This window comes from Triturus cristatus, chromosome 5_1 (genome assembly GCF_964204655.1).
Source record: "Triturus cristatus chromosome 5_1, aTriCri1.1, whole genome shotgun sequence".
Taxonomy (NCBI): domain Eukaryota; kingdom Metazoa; phylum Chordata; class Amphibia; order Caudata; family Salamandridae; genus Triturus; species Triturus cristatus.
The window spans coordinates 224,315,054-224,341,943 of NC_140587.1; the positions used below are offsets into that span (position 1 = coordinate 224,315,054).

At 47.3% G+C, this 26,890-nt stretch overlaps 1 protein-coding gene across 1 annotated transcript in view; it reads left to right on the top strand.

The window, feature by feature from the left end:
• COL22A1 (collagen type XXII alpha 1 chain) overlaps positions 1-26,890 on the top strand; it is a 1,010,593-nt gene that overhangs the window by 567,939 nt on the left and 415,764 nt on the right. Inside the window, exons 13-14 of the mRNA XM_085604869.1 lie at positions 7,393-7,446; positions 26,419-26,472. Coding sequence (XP_085460995.1) covers positions 7,393-7,446; positions 26,419-26,472 — 108 coding nt within the window. The remainder of the gene's footprint in view (positions 1-7,392; positions 7,447-26,418; positions 26,473-26,890) is intronic.

The window sequence follows — 26,890 nt, forward strand, 5'->3', positions numbered from 1 at the left end:
TGTCCGCAACTCCTGTACGTGAGGACAATGGTGAGAAGCGCGCCGTGAGTCTGATACGCCCAGGTGTGGTGTGATTCCGGGGGTGGCGCAGAATTACGATGTGGAGTGGATGAAGATTCGGATGCTGATTGCACTGCCTTGCGGTCCTACCTTGGCTGGTGTAGTGTCCTGCGAGACACGTTCTAGTGTCCCGCAGGAAGCTGTCATCCCAGCCACTCCCTCGAGGGCTGGACACACTGCACCCCCACACCCATCCATCACGGGTGCCATGAGTGACATGGCCCCGTCAATAAAAGGGCCCGGGTGCACATGCTCGGGGCCAGTTACTGTACCATACCCCTGGTGTCTGTGTCTGTTACTCCTCACCATGTGGGCCTGAGAGCCAACATTACAATGGCGATGAGGGGGTACCAACCCCCTTGCACGACAGCTACATCTGCCTTGCTGTAGGAAGAGACTGAGGCACCGGCACCTGTCTGTCCGCACAGCGAGACCCTGCAAATGCCATCTGGCACTCAGTGGCCTGAGAGAGGAAAGGGCGCAGAGCTGCCACACCGCTGTGCACACCCCCAGCCACTGCCCACAGCCCTTGACGACGGTGAGGGGCCGCAGCGCCACGAGGCAAGAACTGCCCATATCACTGCATGGTGAGGCGCTACGGAAGACCGTGACCCTGGAGAGCTCCCTGAGAACCTCTCCATGCTGCCGGCATCGCTACCCCTTCGTCGTGGCGGTCGCTGCCACAAGGGAAGAGTGCTTCCGCCCACCGCAACAGGCAGTGTGACGACCGGAGTCCGAGCGGCGCCGGAAGGAAGGTGGCGAGTGTCTCCATGCCTCCTCTGTCTACAAGGCACCAGTGATCGCCCAAAAACTACCCGACCGCACTGCGCAAAGCGGCGCCCAGTGCATGCAGTGAGCGCGAGAGCGAGAAGGCCGTCACCCTGATGCACACCCACCTGGCGATGGAGGTAACCAAGGCTGCTTTCACTGTGTGAAGCCTGCGCCTGAGTGAGCCAGGATGCGGAATAATGCATGCCGCATGGTGCATGTTCAAAGCGCCTCCGTCACTGCCAGCAATCTGTGAGCCGCCCAGCCCATGTGCGCCTCCCCTACTGTGCCCCCCTACCTTTCGCAAGCGACCAGCACGGTCCGGAGGTAGGCGCGAGGCCGCAAACTCTAATTACCAGCAGGCACCTGGATCCAGCGGCGGATGCCGCCACAGATCATCTCCAAGCGCCAAGGGGCCGATAGAAAGGAGCAAGCAACCCAGCAGCCTTTGACAAGCACCTGCCAGGCTGATACCTCCTGACGCAGCCCCGCGAGAGTGAGATCAAAGACAACTCTGAACACAAGCAAAGCAGACGGCGGCACTCCCTACCTGCCGGTGAGTTTCTCTACCCCGTCCAACTTCCAGGCCGCATCGAGGTTTTTCTTCCTGCCGCCGGACAAGTGGCTGCAGCGCCACCTGATGGCCACAGCGCCCCATTGCTCCTAAAATCGAATAAAACTGGCACACGCACTAGCCGGTGGTAGGAGGAGGGGGACATCCGGTGTTTTAACTCCCTTTCAATGCCAGCAGAGTGATAGAGCACCGTCTGAGACCGCCGCCAGTGAAGAGGAGAAGCCTGCAGTGTCCAGAAGGAACTGCCGGGCTCTGAGACTGAAGCACAGCACTGCCACCTAGCGACCACGAGTGGTGCTGCAGCTGCATTAACCAGGCACAGGAGGAAGAAACAGCCTGCAATGCGAAACCAATAGCACAATAACTTCATCATGACAGCAGGGAGATCCAAGCCCATGCACCCACAGAGCCGCTGCAGTCAGTAAAACCCCAGCCTAGGAACAAGGCTGAACAAGGCTAAGCTGTAAGGAATGCCTCAGTCCCCACACGAGGGTAGGGTGCAGCTCACTCCTCCCTAGCACCAAGTGCCACCTGGTAGTCCCCCCCGGGCACAATGCGCTGAAGGACAGACATACTGCCTGGCCAGAGCAGTTAGCCAGCGGTGCCCTGTGGCCGTCAGCTCGAGCAGCACCATAGACTGGAGGAGAGGCCCTGACACCCCACTACCCTGACAGAAGCGGCAGGATCAGCAAGAGGAGTTTGCAAAGTGATCCTTGCGAGAGGTCTGCACCGGAGCATCCAAAGAGCGGTCCAGCACGCTGACTGCCCACCGCGACCGACGTCAGCAGACCAGTGACAAGCAGCACTGCACTGCACCCTACAAGCGAAAGCAGCAAGGAAACCCATCAAGGATCGGCAAATGCCCACCACAGCAGGAGTGCTACTGTGGACTCTACGCTGCCGCGAGACACCAGCAGGCAGAACAGACTGCAATGTCTCAAAGGAGCGGTCCCCCGCCCCTCGAGAGCCCAAGACTGCCTGCTCACTCCCAGTTGCGGAGACAGACTGCACTAGGCACAACAAGACGGGACCTCAAAGAAGAAAGCCCATGAAGTGGCCCTCGGCACCCTGCAAGTGAGCCCAGCAAGGACACCTTCGAAGACAGTAAAGTCTCTAGGTAGCTGCCACACTCAAGAGGCCCCAAGACGCCCCAAGCTGCACCAGCGCAAACCGGCATCATATAGGCATAAGCACTGCCTGCAACCTCTGCAATGTACAAGGAGAGACTGACAAACCCCGCTAAGAGCTGCAAAAAAAAAAACTCAGAGCTATGCACGGACAGCCACCACCAACAAGAGTGGACGACCAGCCAGAGCAGCAAAGTCTCAAGGTCGCTGTCTCCGCTAACCGCTCAAGAGAGGCTTGACTAGAGCGAGCGTCACATGGGGCTGCCCCACGACACTGCCGGAGGAGAGATCACATCACTCGCCCCTCCTAGTACACAGACCTAATTGCAAGCTACACTACAGGCACACGAAGCACCAGAAGAAAGCATCCAGACAGAAGACAAAGCACGCAAAGTCCGAGGCGCGCAGGAGACTGCACCAGTGCATCTGACAGCACGGGCAGGTGCCCGGGAGATCGAGGCATCTCTAGAAAGAAGCATTGCTGGAGTCAGCAGGTATCCTACATCTCCACAGCAGCAACAGCAACAGAACCCGGAAGGGGCAAACGCAGCACAGAGAACGACCACGTCTCCACGGCACCAGCAAAGCCCCACAGTGGGCCGAAGACAACACAGAAGTGTCCTCCCTCGCACTGCCTCCAAATGGAGTCCGCCATGACCCACGAAAGGCAAGAGAGGAGTTGCACACTCCACGTGGCAGACCACCACAGCAACATGCACTCCAGCAACCAGTGACACGTGACCAGACGTCCCTTCGCCCAGCAAGCAAGGAGCGCGCCGGAACAAAGGCAGAAGCCAGCGCCACAACAGTGCCGCCTCGAGGTCCAAGCGCAATGCCCTCAAAGAATGAAGAGAGTGACAGCCCTGTCACCACGAAAATCGGAGGAACACAGGTGGACTGAATAGACCAACAAAAGGGAGAAGACCAAGGACTTGCCTAGCAAGCCAAGAGCACACCCTGACCCACCAGACAGCCACCAAGGCGGACCGACGTCCCTGGATACAGCTCCACGGGTGAACCGAACATAAGCAGCAGCAAGCGCAAACCGCGTCTCATCCCTACGCTTCCCCAGGCGACCGTCCATCCCCAAGCGTCGGCAGTCTAAGTCAAATGGCATCCCTGCTCCTGTCCGCAGATGCCACGGGTGAAGCTCAGCACTGAATGTCTGTCCTCACACCGCCACAAGATGGAGTCGGCAGTGGCCCCAAGCCAGGCAAGAGAGGATCCACACACTCTACGTGTTAAGCCGCCACAGACACTCAACATCAGCAAGGCGGAGGCACGTGGCTGCTAAGGTCCATCCTGGCATCCAAACTCTCCAAGCAAGTCAACACCACCTGTCATTCCGACTCACCACATGGCTGGCTACCGTCATCACGCCAGCTATCGGGACATGCGTCAAACGCCACTCCCCGAGTACCGATGGACTGGAGTCCGAAACTGTTGCCACACAAACCGACTAAAAGATATCAGAAGCCACCTGTGAACCTGGCCTACACCGGAACCGCGGCAGCGAGTGCATGTCTTGACCAAGACTCATCCACCCGAGAGGGTTGTTCGTGCGACCACGGAACGGCTCCTCGGCGGTCCTACAGCTGCCCCCAGACGGCACACAAGCAGCGGCCCCCAACGCAACCTTCCTACAGTCCCGCAGCAACCCCGACGATGGGCCTCCCCAGGTGGGAGAGCGAGGAGAGACATTGCCCGACCGACAGGGTACCGGCCACAGCCAAACGGTTCAACAGGGACGGTCGGTCTAGCAACACCTCTGTGAATTCTCACTTGAGACTCCATCCATGGTCACGACGCAGCCCAAAAAAAAAAAAAGGAACTGTTAGAACTCATCACAGACCATCACCGACGTCAGCAAAGTGGAAGCCATGCAAGACAGCAAGACATGTCCTTGTCAGCGAACTGACGGTGTGCAGCGGACGTCTCCAAGCCAGCGGCCGTGTCCTGAGCCCCTCAGGTTAAACTACGGGTGTCCGCCGAGAAGGTCCTGCTGCAAGCCAAGTCACCAGCCCATGTCTGATGTTGTCTTGCCGCCTGAATCGAGAGACTGATGGACCCTGTGGTATTTAGTTAACTGTTTGTTTCATCCCCACAGGTTGGACTAACATGTTGTTTGTTCCTCAATAAAGTTGGGGAGGAATGTAGTGTCCTGCGAGACACATTCTAGTGTCCCGCAGGAAGCTGTCATCCCAGCCACTCCCTCGAGGGCTGGACGCACTGCACCCCCACACCCATACATCACGGGTGCCACGAGTGACGTGGCCCCGTCAATAAAAGGGCCCGGTTGCACGTGCTCGGGCCAGTTACTGTACCATACCCCTGGTGTTCGGGTCTGTTACTCCTCACCATGTGGGCCTGAGAGCTAACATTACAGCTGGGAGGGGTGAGAGAGGTTCCATCCTGAGGCCCTTCGTGGTGGTCCTGCAGCTGGCTGTTGAGAGTTGCTGAGTGGAGATCCGAGGCATAGATTGAACACGACAACCATGTTACACGCAGCACGGTTTGTACCCTAGCTGACACTATACCGGTGGGTGACGCCGCGCTGAGGGAATGGATGAACGTGTTCCAGGCGAGACTGTGGGAAAACTAGTTAGGTTCTTTGGTTGTTCCCTCGGGGGCAGTGTTGTGCAGGGCGAGTTCCTGGTCAGCCCTCCGAGTACCAGGGGGAAAGACAAGACAGCGAAATTGCAATCCAATAAAATATTGAACTATGCTCAGCCAGTTTCCCATGGTTCTGAGGATAACACTGGAAACCAAGCAATGGATAGGGGTACTCTGGACGGGCGAGATGAGGAGACACCGACGCTGATGGATGTCCTACGTGCCGTCCAGTCCACCAGAGATGAGATGATAAAAAAAAATTATGCCGTGGCCATAGATGTCAACCTCCTGCGCTGCGACCTCTGGAAGATTTCAGACAGAGTAACGATCACGGAAAAAGTCACTGACGCATTGAAGGAAGAAGTTGAGTCTTAGTGCCGCGGTGGTGGAGCTGAAGCGTCAGGTAACCTACGTCAAACAAAGCCACCTTCGTCCCATGTCAGTGCTGACACACAAACTGAATTAGGTGTGACAGCGTTAGGTGGCCTAAAGAGCAAGAGAAAATCCTTATTGGCCCATTGTTTCCTTTCACATCAAGACCCAGAGAAACCTGCTTCAAATGTGGTTTAACTACACTCACATGAATAGCCTTATGTGCCAAGCACAATTGTCTAGGCATAACTTTTGTCAGGCAAATAAACTGTGGCCTGAATGGAGGTAAGGAACGTAAGACGTTAGTCTACTGTTCAAGGTTTCTTGGCAGAAATATGGGTTTAAACAGTGGATGGAGCAAGTTTTCAACCTGTTTCTACACATTCCCAATGTGACTAATAAAATAACTAATGTGTAGGCATAGGACAATGAAGTAATTTGCCCATAGTCAAACAGTTTGGTCACTTAGGAAGAAAAAAATCAGAAATCTGGTGTCATAGTTCAAAAGCAGACAATTAGCCAATAGACAACAACTTTTCTCCCCTACTGGCTCCAGAATTGTCACGATCTGGTTTTATCTTTTGCATATGGTTAACTCAGCCCTTTCTGCCTTTAAAGGTATTTTAAAAAGTCAGTTGTCATAAAACACATAATACAAATTGAATATAAAACAGAACCTTTAATGTGTTCTGGATAAAATAATCATGGCCACAACATGACGAAGATCTGCTTAAAATCTTACTTTTAGACTCTGAGGTCAGTCGTTCATTGTAGCTGCTTATTTACATTTGCTGATTCATTTGCCTTCGAGGCAGGATGCAGTGCCTATCTTATTCATACATTTGTGAATGTTGTGCAGTTTTACCTTTCCTTCTATCAAAACTGCCATGGTGATCAAATTGGTCATGCCCGATTAAACTTCAACATAGATAAGTGGTAGGCTTAAAATACATGAGGATGCCACTTGTCTTTTGTTTGTTAAAGGAGCCACCAAACAATCAATCAATCAGTATTTGTATAGTGAGGCTAATCACCCTGGCGGTATCCAGGCGCTCTGCTGCAGGTATCAGTCAAAAAGCCAGGTCTTGAGTCTCTTCCTGAAGTGAGCCAGCGAGGGTGCACTGTGGAGGGCGAGGGTGTTCCAGGCTTTGGCGGCGAGGTGGGAGAATGAGCGTCCTCCGGAACGGCTGTGGTGGATATGTGGTGTCTGAGCGAGGGCGAGGTGTGCGGAGCAGAGGCAAATGATGCCACAAAATGTCTAACAGACACATACATTGGCAGAAAGAAGATCTTCTTCATGCTTTGGAGTGCAGCATAAAGTGAGTTTTCTTTGTAGTTGCTCCATAGACTTGGGTAATACTAACCCACACCAGGAGCTATTAATGTTTCCAGCCCAGCCCCCAGGCCTTCTGTGACCCTTCCAGCAGATACTAATGAAATCATGGAAAGGGAACACTCAATACACCAGAACACTCAGCAGGGGGCACATCGGATACGGCAAGACGTCACAACATGGCGACATTCTAGAATGCCTATTGTTGGCCATTTTTAGTGACGCAGGACTGAGCAAAGAGGATTAGTGTGTTCTGTATTGAATAACATGTTTAACTACATAGCACCAAGCGATGTATAATTCCCTAAATCCGAGTAATTTTACTTATCTAGGGCATTTATGAAAATTGATTTGTGTCAATCGATAAGTTAATTTCCCATTGGGAACGCATTACCTGAGATATGTCCCCTGAGCTGTTGCAGAAAAAGGCAGGGGCAGAATAACCATGGTTTTGCTCTGTTCAACAGTTATCTTTTCTGTTTGTTTCCGCAAATCGAGTGCTAATTGAAACCCACATGCTGAAGTCCTTCTTGATTACATTGTAGGGAGACGATGGTCCAAAGGGAGAAGCAGGAACTAGGGGTGAAAAAGGAGAGAAGGTAAAGTATTTTTGTAATCAAGATTTAAATGTAAATACAACATTAGCAACTGTCTTTTGCACCTATGCGGTAATTTAAATTTTAAGGTTTATTTCCAGTTTTTCTATCACCTCAAAGGGTAAACAATCTTAATATTTAAAACAAAGTTGCACAATTTTAATGGAGTACAGAGACTTCACATTGAACGTTGCAGGAGTAAATCACCCTGTTTAAAAAAGCCTGAATGCTACTATAAAGAAGAGAAGGCACATCCTAAAACACACTGTGAAGCACTCAGGTCTCAATATCTCTGCCCTTCCTTACATTTCATTGCATCCCTCCCAATCAGGGCACAAGCACAAACTATTGGGTTTGAAATAGTGTCTGCTTTAATTTATAATTTCTAAGCGAAATAACATAATAGTGCCAGAATCTAAACCTATAATAATTTTATATATACTAAAAGACATCTAACAATCACTGACTAATATTGCCCTTTTTTTTGCTTTTCAGTGTGTGTGATGATGTTGGGAGGCTATTTTTGTAAATGAAGCTTAAGAAAACAGCTAACATGAAACAATGTTTATGGAGGGCGATTAAAAATAAAATCATCCACTGTAATGTGAAGTAGAGAAGTAATATCCCATCGATTACCTGCACCCAATTTCAGTGTATATAAACGTTTTTGACTTTCGCATTAAGGTAGAAGAAAAAAATAACTGGAAAATACAAATTATTGGTAGTATTGGTTTAATGAGTACTAGGAGCACTATCATATTATTATCAGGAATGCATTTATACTTCCAATGTGATCTTTTTATATCAAGACGGACTTTTCTCAGAGATTTGCAACAATCACAGATGTTCTTAATTTCTTGCTTTAGTACTATTCATGGTAACGTTTATAGAAGTTTATAGTATCGAATGATTCCATTGTTATGGTGAATCTTCAGAAATGTGCTTGTGTCCCCGGTCAGAAGGGACCTGACCTGGCAGTTCTGGTTGGACTTTTCCCATTGGAGCAGGGCCACGGCTGATTTGCATATGCCTGGTTTCTATCTCAGGTGGCAAAGAAACGATGCATTGGAATGCACTCCGAGTAATTACCCGTGGCTGAAATTTACTCAAGTTTTCCACCTGTCACTCTCTTGTTTTCCTCATAATCTAAAGAAAGGTCTCATTTGTCAGCTAAAAAGGGATATCTACCAACCACACCGAACCTCACCCGAGATCTTTCTTATTCTGGGTATGGGAAAATTTGTCTCAAAATCCTAGTGATGACAGTAATGATCATTCCACTCACCAAACATACGAACAGTAAGAAAAAACACGATCTGATCACATCTGGTGGTTTCTGCATACTGACAACTGACCTGGTGGACTGACGTATAATCCCCAGACTCAAAATGAGGCCCTGGTGTTCTATCGAGTCTAGGTGGCCATCATTATGCCAGCTGAATGTATCCCTGTTTGCAGCCATTGTGATTGGTTGGAGCTCCCTATGCCTTCCAGTGTAAGTCGTCTTATGTGGTCCTGAAAGGTGCTTGACAGAAGACCACAGAATTTTCTCTCCTTACCAGAGTAGTGCACATCCCTGTAGTAGGGATTGCAAGTGAGTAAAGCATGTGAATTCTGTACTGACAGTAACACACTGAAATAGGTGATCTTATCACATGTTGCAATTTACAAAACCTTTTTTATTCACCCCTAACACTGAAGACACTCAGATTTGCCTTAAAATGTTAGAATAATCTCAGACACTGAAAAAGACCATCAGAGTGATTAAAACACATCATACTTTGACTAAAAGAGAAATATTGGTGTCTGGATGAGACTAAGCTTGATCTCTGTGGACAGGACCAATATTGGATACAGCACCTGCCGACTAACAAGCTTTGATGGAATCAGCCTCAGCCCCTTCAGAGAAGGAATACATCTTAATGGGAAACTTAATTTACTCCGTAGTCTTTACAACAACTAAACTTTACAAAGAGGTTGGTACCCCGCATGCGATGTTACCACGTGTTAATTTAGCACTCAAGAGATTACAACAACCTGCTGTAGGGGACACATTGTTGGACTTGTGTTGGATTGTTAGGTCCAACACCTCCCCTACTGTTGCATAGACTGGAGTTGGAATAGAAATATATATTATTCCAAAGTCCAGCACCCCCTAAAGCAAGTCATTGTAATGACTTGAGTGATAAAGTAACATGTTGAAACCTCACACACAGGGCACTGACAGGGTTGTAAAGGCATTCAGAATAAATGCCTGTGGGGAAGTGTACTTTTGAGGTTTGCATGTCCTGGTATTGAAACAACTCCTACATTTGTTTTTCACTATCGCAAGGCCTACCTCTCTCATAGTATAACATTGGAGTTACCTTATTACATTTGTAATTTTCAAATGGGACCAGGAAACCAATTCATGCTTGGTGTCTCTGGAATTGTAAGGAAATTTCCTAACTCATGGTGAAGTCGGATTTTAAATTACAAATTTGAAAGTACCCCTTTTAGAAAGTTGGCCTTTTCTTGCCTTAGTCATGTGGTGCCTGTAGCTTGTCTCTGGGTCACATGACTGGGTGTAGTTAACACTTGGGCTTTGTGTATTCCTCCTAGACAACCAAACACAATGGATTGCTTAGGTGTGGCTGGATCGGCCAACACTGGCAGGATGGAAGGGAGGAGTTGAACCCAGCACCACTTATGCTTGAATAGACTGTGTCCTGTTTCCACACAAAATACTGCATACCCCCTGTAGTTAGTCTGAAGCCAGGGCCAGGGTGTCAGGGCACCTGTGCACTTTAAAGGCATGCCTTTAGAAGCTTTTCCTCACTTTAAAGGCACGACTGGGTACACATATTGGACATCAGACACCATCTGTTCAACATGGTTGTTGGCCTGTGGATACTCTGCCTGGAAGGATTGCTGTGCTGCTGGAAGAACTGGCAATCTGCTCCACTGTTGCTCTGAAGGACTGCTGCCTTACTGTGCTGACCTACTTCCCTCTTGCCTGAGTTGGAAGCACTGGATCTACATCTCTTGAACCCAGAACCCATAGTGACTCTAAGGGGCTAGTTAGCTGGCCTCCTGATCTGAAGCCTTAAGGACATAACAGGTTTCCAGAAACCTGGACACAATCTACCCTGCCAAATGATAACACCTGATAAATCATAACACCTAGAGCCTTGGAAATGGGTATTAGCAGGTGCTCTGCCAACTTCTGTGTATCTAGCTAAACCAATGCATCTCCTGTGATGGTTGTAAAACCCTGAGCAGAACCTATACATCACCGCTGCTGCATAGATTGGACCTGGGGTAAAGAACTGCATTGCCACTGCAGCCCATCGGAACTGCCACTGTGGGACGCATCCACAGCACAGCCCTTTACATCCCTTGCTGGTGGCAGCCTCAACAACGACTCTGGACTCCACATTGCAACTGTGGGCCTAACTGGGACTCTGTAGCCAGCCCATGATCCATCATAGTCGGCCTGAACTTGTGGCTTTGGCTGGGTCCAGTGAGACCAGATATCCACAGTTGGTACTTTGTGCATTTTGGTACTATTCTTCACTAAAATCTTTAAAATGTAATACCTCCGGTTCTACTTATTGGATTGTCATTTTGGTCTTGGTTTATTTGCTAAAGATCCCTTTTTTCTAATTAGGCGTGGTACCCATTCTTATGTGGTGCTTTCACTTTTTTTCTGTTTGAAGCGTTGCACAAATACTTTACACATTGCCTTTAATGTAAGCCTGACTGTTCTGTGCAAAGCTACCAGAGGCTTGAGCACAGGCTAATTTGGAGTTGGCTTGTACCTCACCCTGACAAGGATTGTGGTTGCTGCTAGACCAGGGCTCACATCCCAGTCAACCAACACTCAATTTCGTACACATCAGCTACATGTTCATGATGGTTAGGAGGCCCTCACGGTGCTACAAACTCATATCCATATCAAAATCACATGAATACTAGTTTTAGTCCATCTAAACTGTTACAATATAATCTCCATGGAACATCATGAAAGGACATACAAAATTCTAAGAGGATTCAGTTGCTCTGCCAGGAAAAGGAAGAACAAATCTATGCTCATCTGCTTGAATGAAATCGCATTCAAAAATCTTAATGCAATATCATTGCATAGCCTGGAGCCTAACTCCTTGACCTTAATTAAAGAGTAATTATGTTTCCTTGTCAGGGCAAATTGCTTAAATTCACAGTATTCCTTGTGGCACATTTACATTTCTCACTAGCAAGCAAGCTGATGTTAAAACCACATGGTAAAAGTAACTTTTTTAATTTACTATTTCAGATGTAGAACCTTAGTTACAAGTGAGAAAATAACAAACTGGAATTCCATAAAAAATGTGCTTGCTACAAACTTCAAATCATGTTTGTGTAAGTTTCCCCTCCACTCCATCAGCATTCAATAAATATTTCAAAACATGTAGAGCTTTTTCCCACAGCTTGCCAAGAGGGACATTTCAAATGACCATCATCAAATTTGTAAAGGTACCTAATCCTACAAAAACTAATGCTCACTAAAGATTTGGATGCATTAGAAGTCTGAATAAAGCACTTTATATCAGGATTAGACCCATGGAGACCATGGAACAAGGATCCCTGTACTATGGAGTAATCTATCTGGGATGATGAACTAGGAACTTGTAAATAGTACATAAAGTTTTTGTCTGATGGATGTATTAGACTCCATACATCTGCCAAGGTGTGGTCACTTATGACATCATGTATGAATGCTCTGTCAGCAGCATTACTCTTATCCAGAGAGCCTGTCTTGTCTGTGATAGGTAATATAATATTTCAATCCTTCCCTCCATGTTTCACATCTTTCTAAATAGACTGATTGTTGTACCAGGAATGAGTCTTTGCTGTTGTTAGAGGTAGTCCTGGCCTGCTGTCTTTATTTTCAAAAAGAGTTAGCTGCCTGTAATTCAGACCATGTCCAGTGTGGGAAGGTTTTACATACAAGAATTGTCTCCCTGCATTCCCTAGATTAATTGACTGCCTGTGCCTGGCAGGTAGTCTCTAGGCCAAAGCAATAACCATTGTAAGAAATTGGGTTTCTGGTTGGAAGAGATATTCACTCCCAGTCACGGTAAGTCAGGTACACAGCATAAATGAACCTGCGCTAACACTCCGAAAGCTTGGCACAGAGCAGTCAGGCTTAACTTAAGAGGCAATGTGTAAAGTATTTGTGCAACACTTCAAACACTACCACAGTGAAAACACCACAAAAACTCCACACCGGTTTATAAAAATAAATTATGATTTTATAAATAAAACATCACCCAAACAACACATTTCCAATGGTTCGGTTGTGTCGGTTCCAATGGCGATGTGCTGGTTCCAAGTGCGATGCACCAATTCTGTTCCTAGAATAGCGGCAATGTATTGATTTTGCTCACTCAGCAGAGGATGTGTCGGTTCAACTGGAGCAAGCATCTGGATCCACTCCCAATGGATCAGGCATAGGAGCATGGGGTAAGACTTTGATAGCCCTGAGTCATAGAACAGGAGGCAAGTGAGCATGCCCTTGTAGATCACTCTGGGTTGAAATATGTTAGTTCAGTTCTTTCTCAGCAGGGCAGAGGGTAGCAGGCAGCAGGGTAGCACAGCAGAAAGGGAGTTCTTCCAGAGCAGCAGAGTCCAGCAGAGTGGCAGTCCTTGTAGCAGTACAACAGTCCTTCCTCCTGGCAGAGTTCTTCGCAAGTCCAGTATTGCCTCATTTGGTGGGGTCAGAGACACAGTACTTATACTTGATTGTACCTTTGAAGTGGAGGTGACTTCAAAGAGGGACTTTGAAGTGCACAGAGGTCCTCCCTCCCAGGACTGACTACAGACTCGCTTCAGGGGACCATGCAGCCCTTGGTGTGTGGACAGGAAACATTGTATTAAGGTGTAAGTGTCAGCTCCTTCCTCCTATCTTGCCCAGGATGACCCATCAAGATATGGATGGCCCGTCTGTTACCCCTAATCTCCCTTTGTCTGTGGCTGTCTAGAGAGAATGCACAAAGTCGAGCTGTCACCCACTCCAGACGTGTATTGGAGACAGGCTGCAGGCATACAAGAGCAAAGAGCATAAAAATGCCATCTTTCTAAAAGTGCTGTTTTTAAAAGGGAAGTGATAAATTCATCTTTACCAGTAGAGATGATTTATCATTACCATCCACTTATATGAAACATGAGAGAGCTACTCCTTCTCAATCAGGAATTATAGTTTATAAGTGTAATAAGAAATTCCAAATGTTAACCTATGAGAGAGGTAGGCCTCGTAGTAGTGAACAATTAATTTGGGTGTGTTTCACTGCCAGGACATGCAAAACATAAAAGTATATGTCCTACCATTTCAATACACAGTACCCTGCCCTATGGGCTACTTATGGCTTACCTTAGGAGTGACATATGTAATATAAGGGGAGTTTAAGGAAGCTTGGCAACAGGTTTTAAATGCCAAGTCGACATGGCAGTGTAAACTGCACACACAGGCTCTGCAGTGGCAGGCCTGAGACATGTTTAAAGTGCTACTTGTGTGGGTGGCACAATCAGTGCTGCAGGCCCACTAGTATAATTTAATTTACAGGCCCTGGGCACATGTAGTGCACTCCGCTAGGGACTTGTAGGTAATATAAATATGCCAGTTGTGGATAAGTCAATCAAACCATGTTTAGGGGAGAGAGCACAAACACTTTAGCACTAAGAGTCCTAAAGCCAACAAAAACTAGGTCAAAAGAGGAGGAAGGCAAAAGTTTGGGATGACCCTTTAGAGGAGGTCATTTGCCTTTTTTAGGGGAACACTCCTACACACTCAAGGGATTCCCTTCATATCTATTTTACTCACTACAAGAGTCCCTTAGAGTCCAGTAAATCACAATTCTCTATTTTCAAGACACAAAGTCCTGCTCATTCCTAGATAGTCCAAGTTGGTACACCAGGCGGGACGAGGAAATGTGCCTGGATAAACATACTTTATTGATATCAGGCACACATGTTCTCTTAATGTTCTTTTATAGTAAGGGCCTATGTTATGATTAGATTCCTTTAAATATATTGACCTCGTGTTATAATATTTGATAATTCTGTTACATACTTAAGGTTAGGCACCCCAAAAAAATCTGCAATCCGACGAACTGTGAATTCATGTTATCATGCGATCCTGTTTACATGACTTTATACAATAATTCGAATGGGGCTTGATAATGACTATGTAATTGCCTCAAGAAAACCATCTTAAACACACCCTGTCCTCACAATAAGTAGGGATGCTGAAGCAGAGAAGGGGGATCTAATTAAACTCTACAATATAATAAGCCACAGGATTACTAATAATGTTGATGCAGACTCTTTGTGTGAGTGACTTTCCCATTGACACCAATTAAAAGGCAATCGCCTTTGGATTCTCGTAGTCACCCCTAACCTTACTCATTATAAAAGGAACAAGCTGTACAAACTCTGTGTACTTAAAGCAGCCCATTTGTTGCATGTGATGTCCTTTATTATGTAAAACGCTCAGTTAATATATTCGTACGGTCATTGCAATTTGCATTTATAAAAAAAAACCTTTCCAATAATGTAATAGCTTCAGCTAGCCTACTTCTAATTTTGTCATTAGGGTAAAAGCTGGGGGTAGAATGAATGCCAGTAAAATTCTCAGTATGATGAGCTCAGCAGCTACTATGCATGCAGCAGAAATGCGAATGGATCTTAACGCATCAAAAACGGGACTCATTCACATTTGATGATGATAATATCAATAACTATAATAGTAATTGTAAATTAATAATAATATATGTGTGGGTTTTTAATTATTTTTATAGGTGGGGTGTAGATTGTTTTATTATTGCACACACATTCTGATGTACATCTGAGCATGTCTGTAGTAAGAAATGAACTCATGACTTGCTTGTAATAACCTTCTGTGCAGGAGTCGTGATGCAGTGTAATCAGAATAGGCAAGGCTCTACGATGCCGTAACGACTTGCCTCCTGGTTGCACCATGCCCTCATAATGGCGATTGGCCTATGGTCTTGTGCCTTGATATGGGCATGGAACTCCTCTGTGACTTATAATATCCTTATAACGTGCATTACCCCTTTTAGTATTATTATTAATATTATTTTATCTACAAAGGACTCCCCAGATGCCAGGTAGGATTCAGGGTGCTTGCACATCAGATTTTCAGGACCTGGAGGACCAGCAGGAAGAGAAGAAGCCGAACAGATCAAGCAGGCCATGAAGACACATTAAGAAAAAAGAAAAGTTTTGAGGACCTTTCTAAATTCCAAATGATTTTTATATTTTCTGAGTTCAGGTGGCAAGTTGTGGCAAGCCTCGGTGTTAAATCCAAAAAGAAGTTTCCACCAAAAATCTCAGTTTCTTTCTTCTCAGGGTAAAAAGTCAAACATATTTTTAGATTGCAAAGAATACGCTGGAGTTTAAGGGCAGAGGATGTTAATCAGATGTGATCTTTGATGGCCATGAAAAGATCTGTAGGCCATACACAGGCCCTTGAAGTTCACATGTAGTTCGACTTTCAGATATCGAAATTCTGTATGAGCCCCAGAGACGTGGTTGAACATGCAGAGATTACGGGCTGTCCTACATGCAGAGTTCTGCGCTCACTGTAGGCTCACAGTAGGCAGTGGAGAGACCAAGCTGTATGCTGCTACACAAATGAATTCTGGAGTGAATGCAATCCATAGCATTGTAAGCATGGAGAGCGTAGGTCAACTAGGGAAATATGATTCTCAGAAGGTGCTACAGAGGGATGCAGGATGTGAACAGAACCTTAACTTGAGCTTTTCCAGAAGCCTCCTGATGTATCAAACCTTCCAAATACTTCACTTTAGCTGGAGGGGTTGCAGGTGTCCCATACACAAAGGACACAATACACTACTCATTCAATATAAGTGGTTACCAGTGACAAGTTTCTCAATTCTTTAGTAGTTGCGCTTCAGGCTGCTGTGGCCATCCACTGATAAATGGGCACCAATAATTCATTCAGTCTCAACACTGCCATGGAAGCCTATTTATCCAGCCTAATGATGAGCTGCTGACTATCAACAGAGCACGATAGGGCTGTGCAGCCGAAACACCTATTCAAGTCCCCGGATGGCCTTGCAAGGCCAGATTTCTGAGCCCCCTGTGACAGCCTGCCTCCCGCTTCTGTGGAAGAGATGGGCCAACCACCTCCCGCTCTCTCCCCATGCCTACTGTGATTGTTGCCACACGGACCCTGGCTGATCCGCTCCAACATCTTGCGGTCCGTGACACTGCTTAAGGCCGTGGCCGGAATCACTGCTGAGGCAGTGCCCAGCATAGTGATCCCTTTGGAACTACCCCCCCTGAGCTGGGACAAATCTTGCTGGAGCCTTTAGCCAGTGACGGAACGGCAAAAAGACTGGCGGCTTTATCGCGGAGTGGTGGCTTATCTAGGAGAGACTGAAGTGCCTGGGCTGCCTGCCTCCTTGACCTGAGGCCTACGGTGGTGCTGCCGATCAACCCGGGGGCCACTGAAGAACGTGCCAGCTACTGCCGGTGAGTAACACAGTGGCCTGCCCCCCTTAACATGGCGCCACCTAACCCACAACTTGCTACAATCTCCCGGTGCCTCCTTGGATCCCAGAGCCGTGGGGACTGCGAACTCTGGCTGCCTCACAGACTATGCTGCCATTGCGGGCTGCAAGCAGTGGGTACCGCAGGGCCTATATTTAACAGTGCTCTCTGCCCCCCCTGAAGAAGCCGGCCCACCACTATAACACCTGTAGGCAGCCCCCAATAGCTGCACGGGGGTGCCGGGGCTTGCGACCCTCCACTAGAACCAGACTCATCAATGGGGTACGATGCCTGAGGCTCGGCTTGGAGCCGAATGCTGTTGCTATGCTTGTCCCAACATGGCACCCAGACCGGCCTGACACTACTGGGCACTGCAACTCCATATTAGAGGTAAGGGGTGATCGGCTGCGGTGTTGCGCAGCAGGTTTCTCCCCCACCCTCTTTTCTGGGACATTGCTCGGGGCCATCTAAGACACCCCGCCGCACCTCCTGAACCCATGCAGCTCTGCCTGCTGACCACCCTGCTACTCCTTCCCAGGCCATCCTTCTACCTCATTGCAAGGACCCTCTTTCTCCAAGGCCCACCGGAGGCGTCGCTCTGCTCTATCGCTGTCAAGGGAAGCTCTCCTCACCGCCGAATCTCCTCTTGATCTCTCTGAGGCGTTCAAAGCTTGCTGTCGGGCCCGCCCTGAGCTTTATATGTCCACAGTTCCCTTGGGGGGTTAGAGTGACTGAGCAAACCCCCATCAGGCTGTGTTCAAGGAAATCTCTTGCTCCGGTGACCCTCCTCAGTGCTTTTCACCAAACGGTGGCCAGAGCTTCCACAAAGCACTCAGGGGGGGGGTTTGAAGCTCCCGGCCTCACTGAAGGGGTTCTACACAATAGGTAGAGGTGGGGAAACAGTGCTATATCGTCTCCTTGACCCCCCAAACAACCTACCTGCTCACAAAAGACTGTGTCTGGTTCAAATGGACCCCTAGCTAACACAGTGTCCCTACTATGAGGACCTCAGGCTAAGGCTATGCCCCTCCTGGCCCAGCCACCGGCCTCACTACAGCCCTTCCCCACAGCTTTCACAAATGTCTCATGGCTGGAGGTACCCCCCTCTGACCAAGCCACGCACCAAACTGGGTAAAGACGCCTCAACTACCCTCCCCAGGGACAACCCAGTTTCCTCCATGTGGCTCCCAAAACCCCTTCAAGCAACCGCTCTTGGTGAATCTACAGATGCCCTCCCCTTACACAGGCCTACATGAACAATTTCCTTCAGGAAACGAAAACTGAAATTGGCTCCCTCAAGACTGAATTCAAGGCCTGCCTTCATGACCTCAGATGTGAAATTACTGAGATTGGGGAACAGGTTGATGACCTGGAATGTTCGATGTACGCACGCTCGGAGGACCAGGAGAACCAGTGGCATAGAATGGCTACACCCGAGGAGCAGCACATCAACCTCCAACTGAAACAGGAGGACTTAGAACAGAGAAGCAGGAGAAACAACCTTTGCATCAGAGGGATATCGAAGGGGGCAGAAGGGTCAGATATTATGAGGTTTATGGCGGACCTACTCCAGTGGATCAGAGGTGACGAGGATGCCTCCCCATCGACCTTAGACAGGGCCCACCACATTGCCATGGCCTGGGGTCGTACACTTCTTCAATGAAATTGAAGCTATCTGGCAGGCTGCATGACGCAAGGCGGAAATGGTCTACAACGGGCACACTATCCAAGTATTCCAAGACATACCTTCAGTGACGTTACGACATTGTAGAGACTTTAAACTCTTTACATACAAACTTTGTGACCACAACTACAAGTATCAGTGGGGACAGCCCTTTGCTCTGATCTTTACTTGGGAGGGCAAATGCCGGGTGATCCACTCCTTGCGGGATGCAAAACAACTTCTGCATCTTCCGATGGCCTCTGGAGAAACTAGCCCATCCTCCTCATATCTCGTCCCGAGAAGCTATATGCCCTGAATGGTCCTCGGTGCCCCATGCTAAACACAGAGACACAAGCAATCCTCCTCCCAAGCTAAACAAGACATCATCCAACACCTCCACTCCAATGACGATGCTCACTCCCCAACCCAATGTCATGCAGCCTCTGAGTGAATGTTAAGTTGCTCTTTCTTTGGCTAGGATCTGACTTGCCTCCTGGTTTTACCATGCTCCAATCTCCGCCAAAACGCCACCCCGGACACTATGTGCATGACAGGGTCAGCCTAATGAGACATACATCCTGGGACTGTTGGCTCTATGCTGGGATACCTTCTCCCCACTGGTCCCTTTGTAGCCTGTCGCATTCACCTCTGTAATGGACCGCTACAAGGGCCCCCTCGCTATTGACTCTGTCTCCATAGAGGGAGGAACCCTCATCTTGACGACCACCAGCTGCGGAAGCCAGGGACTAGAAGATTCACAGAACTTTTTTCCACTCCCCCACTGCTCAATTCACCCCTTGGAAAGTGACTTCTCCAGAATGGCCCTTGCTCAGATTAATAGGTGAGTCCAGGATTTGAATGGAGTTTTCCGGCCCGGTTGGCCTTTTATTGTCTATGTTACCTCCTTCCTAGCTTCCCTTCCTTGTGTCCTATTCTTGGGGGCTCTCTGGGCACCTTCCTATATCTGCTCAAAACTAGGGGAGGAATTATTACATCCTACAAAATCTGGCACAGTATTTTGACCCCTTCTTTGTCCACTCTTCGTTCCCTCTTCTGAGACTTGGGGTTCTCTTTAGGACCACCACCCATGCCTGCCAAGGCTTCTTGGCCTGGGCCCTTTCATACATGGGGTGGCCACCCCTCCACACTTGCTCCACCACAGTGGCTGACCCTCTTGATTTGAACAATGGTTGATATACTGCAGATCAAATTTCTCTCCCTCAATGTGAGAGGACTTAATGCCCCTAACAAGCAGCACCAGATCAGGCGCTACCTACTTATACAAAACCCTGATGTAAGTTTCTTGCAAGCAACTCACCTTTTGCAATCTGACATACATCCCATGGCCCATCCAAAATACCCGACTCAGTATTGGGCACCCTCTCCAATCAAGACGGCCGGGGTTGCAATCCTGTGTAAAGCAAGATTCTGCTCAAAGGGATCGCTGGTGGTACGGGACAGGGAAGGTTGTTTCATTAAAATCAGGGTCCAATACGATGCACAGCCTTTTACCTTGCTCAGCGTATATGCGCCTAACCAATCACAGGACACATACCTTAGATCCCTACTGAAAGAATAGGTATCACAGGAAGGGGATCGCTTAATCAACGGAGGGGATTTTAATTTGGTCTGGGACACCGAACTGGACCGCAGCACTATTTCTTTCCAGGGCACAGGGGTGATGTATGCGGCGTTGAAAAGGGACATTACCGACCTATGCCTCACAGATGCCTGGCGTTACAAATTCCCAGATGCTCAGGATTACTCTTTCTTTTCACATGTTCACTACTCTTCAAACCCTGCCCACTCCTATTACACAAGCTGATATCCTACGCCTTCACACAATGTGAACCCTTTATGTGGGGGAAGAAATGCCCGAGATTCTCTAACAAACTTCTCATGCTGCATAGGGACTGGGTAGCCAGATTGCTTATATAGCCACACCCACAAAAACAGACCACGCCATCTGTACAAGATTGCAAATTCTAGGGGTCTTACCTCCTTCCCTTCGCTCAACACTCAGCTGGCCCGTAACCTTAACTTTCCTCCAGCCTTACAACCGCAATCATTTTCAGCCTGGGGCGATGGCGAATTCCACACAATCCAAGATCTCTTTGAAGGGGACGCATTCAAAACCTTTGACCAATGCAAAAGAGACTTTCACCTAATGGACACATCTCACCGGAAATGCTACCAACTCCGGCACTGGCTGCTGACACCACTGAACGCATAGGGGGCAACACGGCCACTCACTCCCTTCAAGACACTGATATGGTCTTTTGACAGCACACGGGGCTTGATATCTTGCACATATCCGGTGCTACAACACTCCACCCCTACCCAACCCCACACCTACCAAACACAATGGCACACAGACTCTATAGAGGAAATCTCCCAGAAACAACTATGGCGCGACATCCCTAGGATATACAGGAGCATACCTGTTAGACCTGGCATTTCTGGCGTGTTTACCCCTGACCTTTTGCCTGTACCTCCTCTATTTTTGATGCTGTGATAGATTTCGTTTTACTGGCTTAGATGCTTTGGGCACTTTGCCACTGCTGATCAGTGTCAAAGTGCAAGTGCTCCCTGTATAAAGTGCTATGGCAATTGGTTGTCCATAATTGGTATGTTTGCCTTACTAGTAAAGTCCCTAGTAAAGTGCACTATGTGTGCCAGGACTGGTAATGCAAATGCTACTGGTGGCCCGCAGCGCTAATTGTGCCACCCACACAAGTAGCCTTAAAGAGAGAACTCAGGCCTACCACTGCAGTGCCTGCGTGCAGTTTGCTAACTGCCATGTTGTCCTGACAAGTGCACCCACTTGCCAGGCCTTACACTTCCCTTTCCATGCACATCAGACACCCCTATGGTAGACCCAAGGTACCCCCCGGGTAGGGTGCAGTGTCTGTGAAAAGTAGGACATGTACTGAAGTGTGTACCATGTCCTGACAGTGAAATACTCTCCATTTCATTTTTCACTGTTGCAAGGCCAACTTGCCCATAGGACAGAATGAGGAAGGCTGTGTAATATATTTCCAGCCTATCTTCTCATAGGCTTAAGATGGAGAGGTGAAGTTTAGTGTGCCTGAACTCACAATTTGATAACACATCTTTTTATGAAAGTGGTTTTGGAATTGTGTGTTTAGAAACCACGCTTTTAGAAGTGGCTGTTTTTTTTTTTCCAACAATTCTGTGTGTCTCTGCCAGGCTGTGGATTGACTGGCTGGATTTGAATGTGATAGGATCTGGGAAATGTCTTGACCTAGGGGAGGAGTATGTGAGACAGCAACAGGCTGAGCTGCATCTGGAGTGTAGGGGGGAGGAGTAGCTCCTGGAGGTGAAGAGGCCAGGGTTGCTGCCATAAAACAATGGCTCCACCTCCTGCTGAGTGATTGAGGAACCGGACCCCCACTATCAAAGGAAGAAGGTGTCACTGGCAGGGAGACACGCAGAACTGGTTTCGACAGGGGTCAGTGCCCCCTGAAACACAAAGACTTCAAAGACATTTAGGGGTATAACTATGAGAGCTGAAACCCCTGAACGTTGTACTGATTAAGACTGAAAAGGATTGTAACTACTTTGTGGTCAAGAGGAACCTCTTCCAAGGAAGAACAGCTGAAGAGACTGAAGGAAAGGACTGACCCTTGCTGTGTGTTCTGTTCTTGGGCTGGCCAGCAGTTTGCTGATTTCACTAAGGAGAGGCTAAGGGACTTTGATGTGTGCTGTGTCCCCCTGCTTAAAAGGACTTTGCTGTGTGTTGTGTCCTGAAGTAACTTGTCCCCAAGGGCCCGAAGAGAGCTGGCTCCCTGTTGTGGAAACTCAGTAACATCAAAGTTTCCAAGTGTGTGTCAGCAGCTCTTTGTGCGTGTGCCTTTTTGCAGCCGGAGACCATTGTAAGCATTGCCCCGGAACTGTGTGACCTGAAGCCCAACCGAGTCTCAGCGACGCTTTGTGCGTATGCAGCCTGAGACTGCCATGGGGTCTGTGGTGCTAGTTGGAAAGTGCTCTGTGACTGCAGTGCCCCCGCAGCGTGAATCTTCGTCCACGCTGCTGTGTAGCTGTTTGTGGCTGGAGCCATCATCGTAATGGAGGCTGTGGATCAAGATTGCCGCCGCCGGCCCGAGCCGCAACGTGCTGAAGGATTTCGTAAAAGCTAAGGAAGTCGTGAGGTAACTGTTGTTCACAAGATGAATCTGCCCAAGATCGTCAGCAACGGAGAAGGAAGCGCCGTAACCTGTCCGGCTACAGCATCACCTTGCATCCGAGCTGCGTCATCATCGAGAGCACCCAGCTGGACGTCCGACGAACGGGGAGAGAGAGAGAGAGAGAGAGAGAGGCAGCGCATCCCCCATGTAAGGCTTGTACTCTTGTCGGGAGCCGCAAGCGTGTGTGGCCTGGAGAGGTGCAGGAGGAGTGCAGGAGTGCTCCCTTCTCTCTCCCTGTTGCATCGCGTTAGACGCGCTGAGTCTTCGAGCCACCTGGACCTGCCCGGCAGTACCGGGGGCGCCCTTCGAAGCTCAGTACTGTTGTCTGTGGTTGGGGCCTAGTGGTGCCCGCGCTAATCACTTCGATTGGCCTTGTATTATTCCTGCATTACGATCTGCCTAATTACGTGCATTGAGGATTGCATTATTCTTGCATTACGAACTGCCTTATTACGTGCATTGAGGATTGAATTATTCTCGCATTACGAACTACCTTATTACTTGCATTAAGGAGTGCGCTATACTTGCATTACGAACTGCCTGATTACGTTAATTGAGGATTGCATTATTCTTGCATTACAAACTGCCTGATTACAGCGTTAAGGATTGCATTATTCTTGCATTATGAACTGCCTGATTACTTGCATTGAGGATTGCATTATTCTTGCATTACGAACTGCATTACTCTGACAATACAAATTGCATTACGAACTGCATAGCATTGCATTAGGACTGCATCTGAACATCGTGAACTGCTAAGTAATACCGCAAGAACCTACAAGTGTTTGTTGGCCTAATAACCGGAAAAGTGAAATATTACATATACGCATATGTGGGATTTCTATTGTTTGGTCTTACCGTATTTTTCTTCTTGATAAAGATACCGCTATTTTCATACATCAGTGTGGTGTCCATTTGTGGTGTTATCACTGTGTCACTGTGAGTGTGGTTGCAAATACTTTACACATTGCCTTCAAGATAAGCCTGGCTGCTCGTGCCAAGCTACCAGGGGGTGAGCAGAGGTTATCAAACGAGGTGTCCCTCCTTTCCCTAACTAGAAGCAAGGGTCCCTATTTGGACTAAGGCAACTGCCTCAGCTAACTAGAGACCCCCAGTTCTAACAATACCCCAAGGCGAAACCTCCTATAAACTCATGACCCGCTGGTATTACACTCCGACATGTTTACATAAAATGTTCCCCCCCTACTCCCCCCTCTGTTGGAGCTGTCAATCATCAGTGACTGGTGTTTTCATCCATATGTGGTGGTCCTGCCCACTACTTACCTTATTCTGGAAGGAAGTCCTGAGCCACATCAAAGACACTGTAGGCTTTCCTTTAGCGAACTCACATATCGTGGCCATCTTCAGTGTTTGGCCCCAGCTGCATACCGCTATGACCCACTCCGACTGGCACCTTATCACACACATGTTGGGAGTAGCCAAACAAGTACTTGCTCTTCACTGGAAGAAGCCCTCCACCCCATCGATTGCTCTGTGGTTCACACGCCTCTGGTACGTCATGGCGATGGAATTCTTAACATGCACGATCACACATACAGAACCTAAATTCACACGCATTTGGGAATCACTGATCAATCACTTTTCCAAATTAGAACATTCCTGTTTCACTCCTTCCCGACTCTGCACGCTCCAGCTCTTCGAAGATGTCCTCCTTGTTCGGGGAGCCAACACTCCTTTGCGAGACGCACAGCCCCATACCGTGGGAATTCCGCTACTCTCCCCTTAACCTCCTACAGGGGCCTTGAGGGGTCAATCCCAAGATGCTCTATCCCCCACTCTCCATCCCCCTCCTGTCCTTACCCCATCTTTTTCTTTTCTCCTTCTCTCTGCTGTCTATTTCTCTGCCTACCCCTCTTCCTCGCCTCCTATTCTCTCTCCCTCAGTTATCCCCTTTCCCATCCCCACTGCTCTCCCGCCTAGGCTCAAACTACTGCACCTCTGGCGCTTTATCACCCCCCCCCCCCCCCTGTTTTCATGTTATGTTGACAAAGATGCTGTTCCCCCTTGAGAAGAGGGGAAAGTTTTTGTTCCCTCCTTTTGCCACAGCCATTTATTTTCTGGTCGGTCGTGGCTTCACTATTAGTCCTTGAGCTGTTAGACATGTGATGCAAGATGTCAGTAGCTTTTGATGATCCACTGCCATATTCATGATTGCTATCAGTACCTGCCTGACATATGTTTTGCACTGTGGTATGCGTTTAAGCTCTTTAATAAAAAGATTTGAAAGTAAAAAAAAAAGAAGAGAAGACCGGAATGTGTCCAAGTTACTACCAGTGGTTGAGATTAGTTCTAGCTGTCATCCATCACATTTTTGGTTTTATAAATCAGATGCCCTAAGTGCAAAAGATAAGCCCAGATGTTTGCTGCGTGGCACAGGAATAAATCTGCACATCAATGATAAATTATACGAAATGACAGGTGTTACCAAAAATACCATAAGGAACATGGGCTGAAATTATATTAGACATTAATGAGTTATTTTAGGAACTTTTGATGTATGTATTTTTAAAGAACATCTCAGGATCCTATTTATCTGACAGTGCTCTTGCATAAACACATTTAAGCAGTCTCTTAGCATTAACAATGTAAAGGCATTTACATTTTTTGTGATGCAGTTAACTCAAACAATGTAAAAGTGCTTGCTACTTGTGATGAAGCACTTTTTGCAAGTATAATAACACTTGATCAGGGAGATAATGAAAGGTGGTAGCATAAGTAGGTCAATACAACAACAAATGGTATGATGCTTTTATCCCTGGTTCAGGTGCAGTATAGTGGGCAGCATTTCAGCTCAGTGGTGAGCAGGCAGGTCGTCATCAGGACAAAACAAAAGTAAAAGTTAAGGAAAGAAGATGCTTGCATAGGATAAGCAATGGTACAATAATGATCTTATCCAAATCCATGGAGTAAGGAATACTGAGTTTCAGCAAGCTGCCCATTTTTTATTATGCCTCTGTCATCATGTGCAATTCCAGAATACTTCTTTGTGTAACATGTGTGAACTTTTCTCAATTCGTAAAATGCTAAATTGTTAAAAAATGTTGTCCATGGGAGACTAGTTCAAGTAGAAAATATCCTCAAATGAGACATATTCTTCTCAGACTAGTCTCCAGTCGTTATCTCAGGTTACGCAAGATTCACCTTCGTGGTGAAGTTACTTGCGATATCGTCATACTGTACTCTGTTTAATACAGGTAATTTTATTTTTTAAAAGCTGTGCGTATTTTTCTGGAAAAAAAGTAACATTACCCCACCCTCAGTATTTCCTAAGTCACATGAGGATGTGTTCCATACATTTTCTAAAAATTGTTAGTTGTGTTCACACATCTTTTTCTATTAGACTGCTGATTATATCATTAAACTACCTATTGCATGGTAATGAAACAATCAAACCCAATATCTGGTTGACTGAAACATTTCACTCATTTGAATATTGTTTTATTTGTTTAAAAAGATGACTTTATTAGAACTATTTCAAAAGGTAAAAATATAAAATAAAAGATGTTTAGTTTCTGTTTTCTTTTTTAGGGGTCCCTGGGCCCGCCGGGACTCAACGGACGAGAAGGAGCAAAAGGAGAAAGAGTAAGTTTGAGTCTCACCCTTAAAATCTTTGTTTTCAATTTAAATATTGTACTAGCAAAGCAAATTTACCATGTACCATGTTGCCAAGTATGTGAATACCTTCTCACTACACATAGGAAGGAAAACTACCAATCCAACTAAAAAGCTCTCCTTGCTAGTCATTAATCTCTCTGACATCATCTAGATTTCAGTATAGACAGTGGAGTAATTACAAAGCAAGAGTTACAGATTTGACTTCTGCAGTTGGGTAAGGTGCCTTGAAAACCTGTATTTCACAGAAGTTATGTTATTCAACACAACAGCGTAATCAAAGAACATAAATATGTATGTAATCAAAGCGAGATTATTAATTAATATTCCAAAATTAAAAGTTCCAGGAATAAACAATAAATCAAAAGTGGATACAATTGCTTATGAA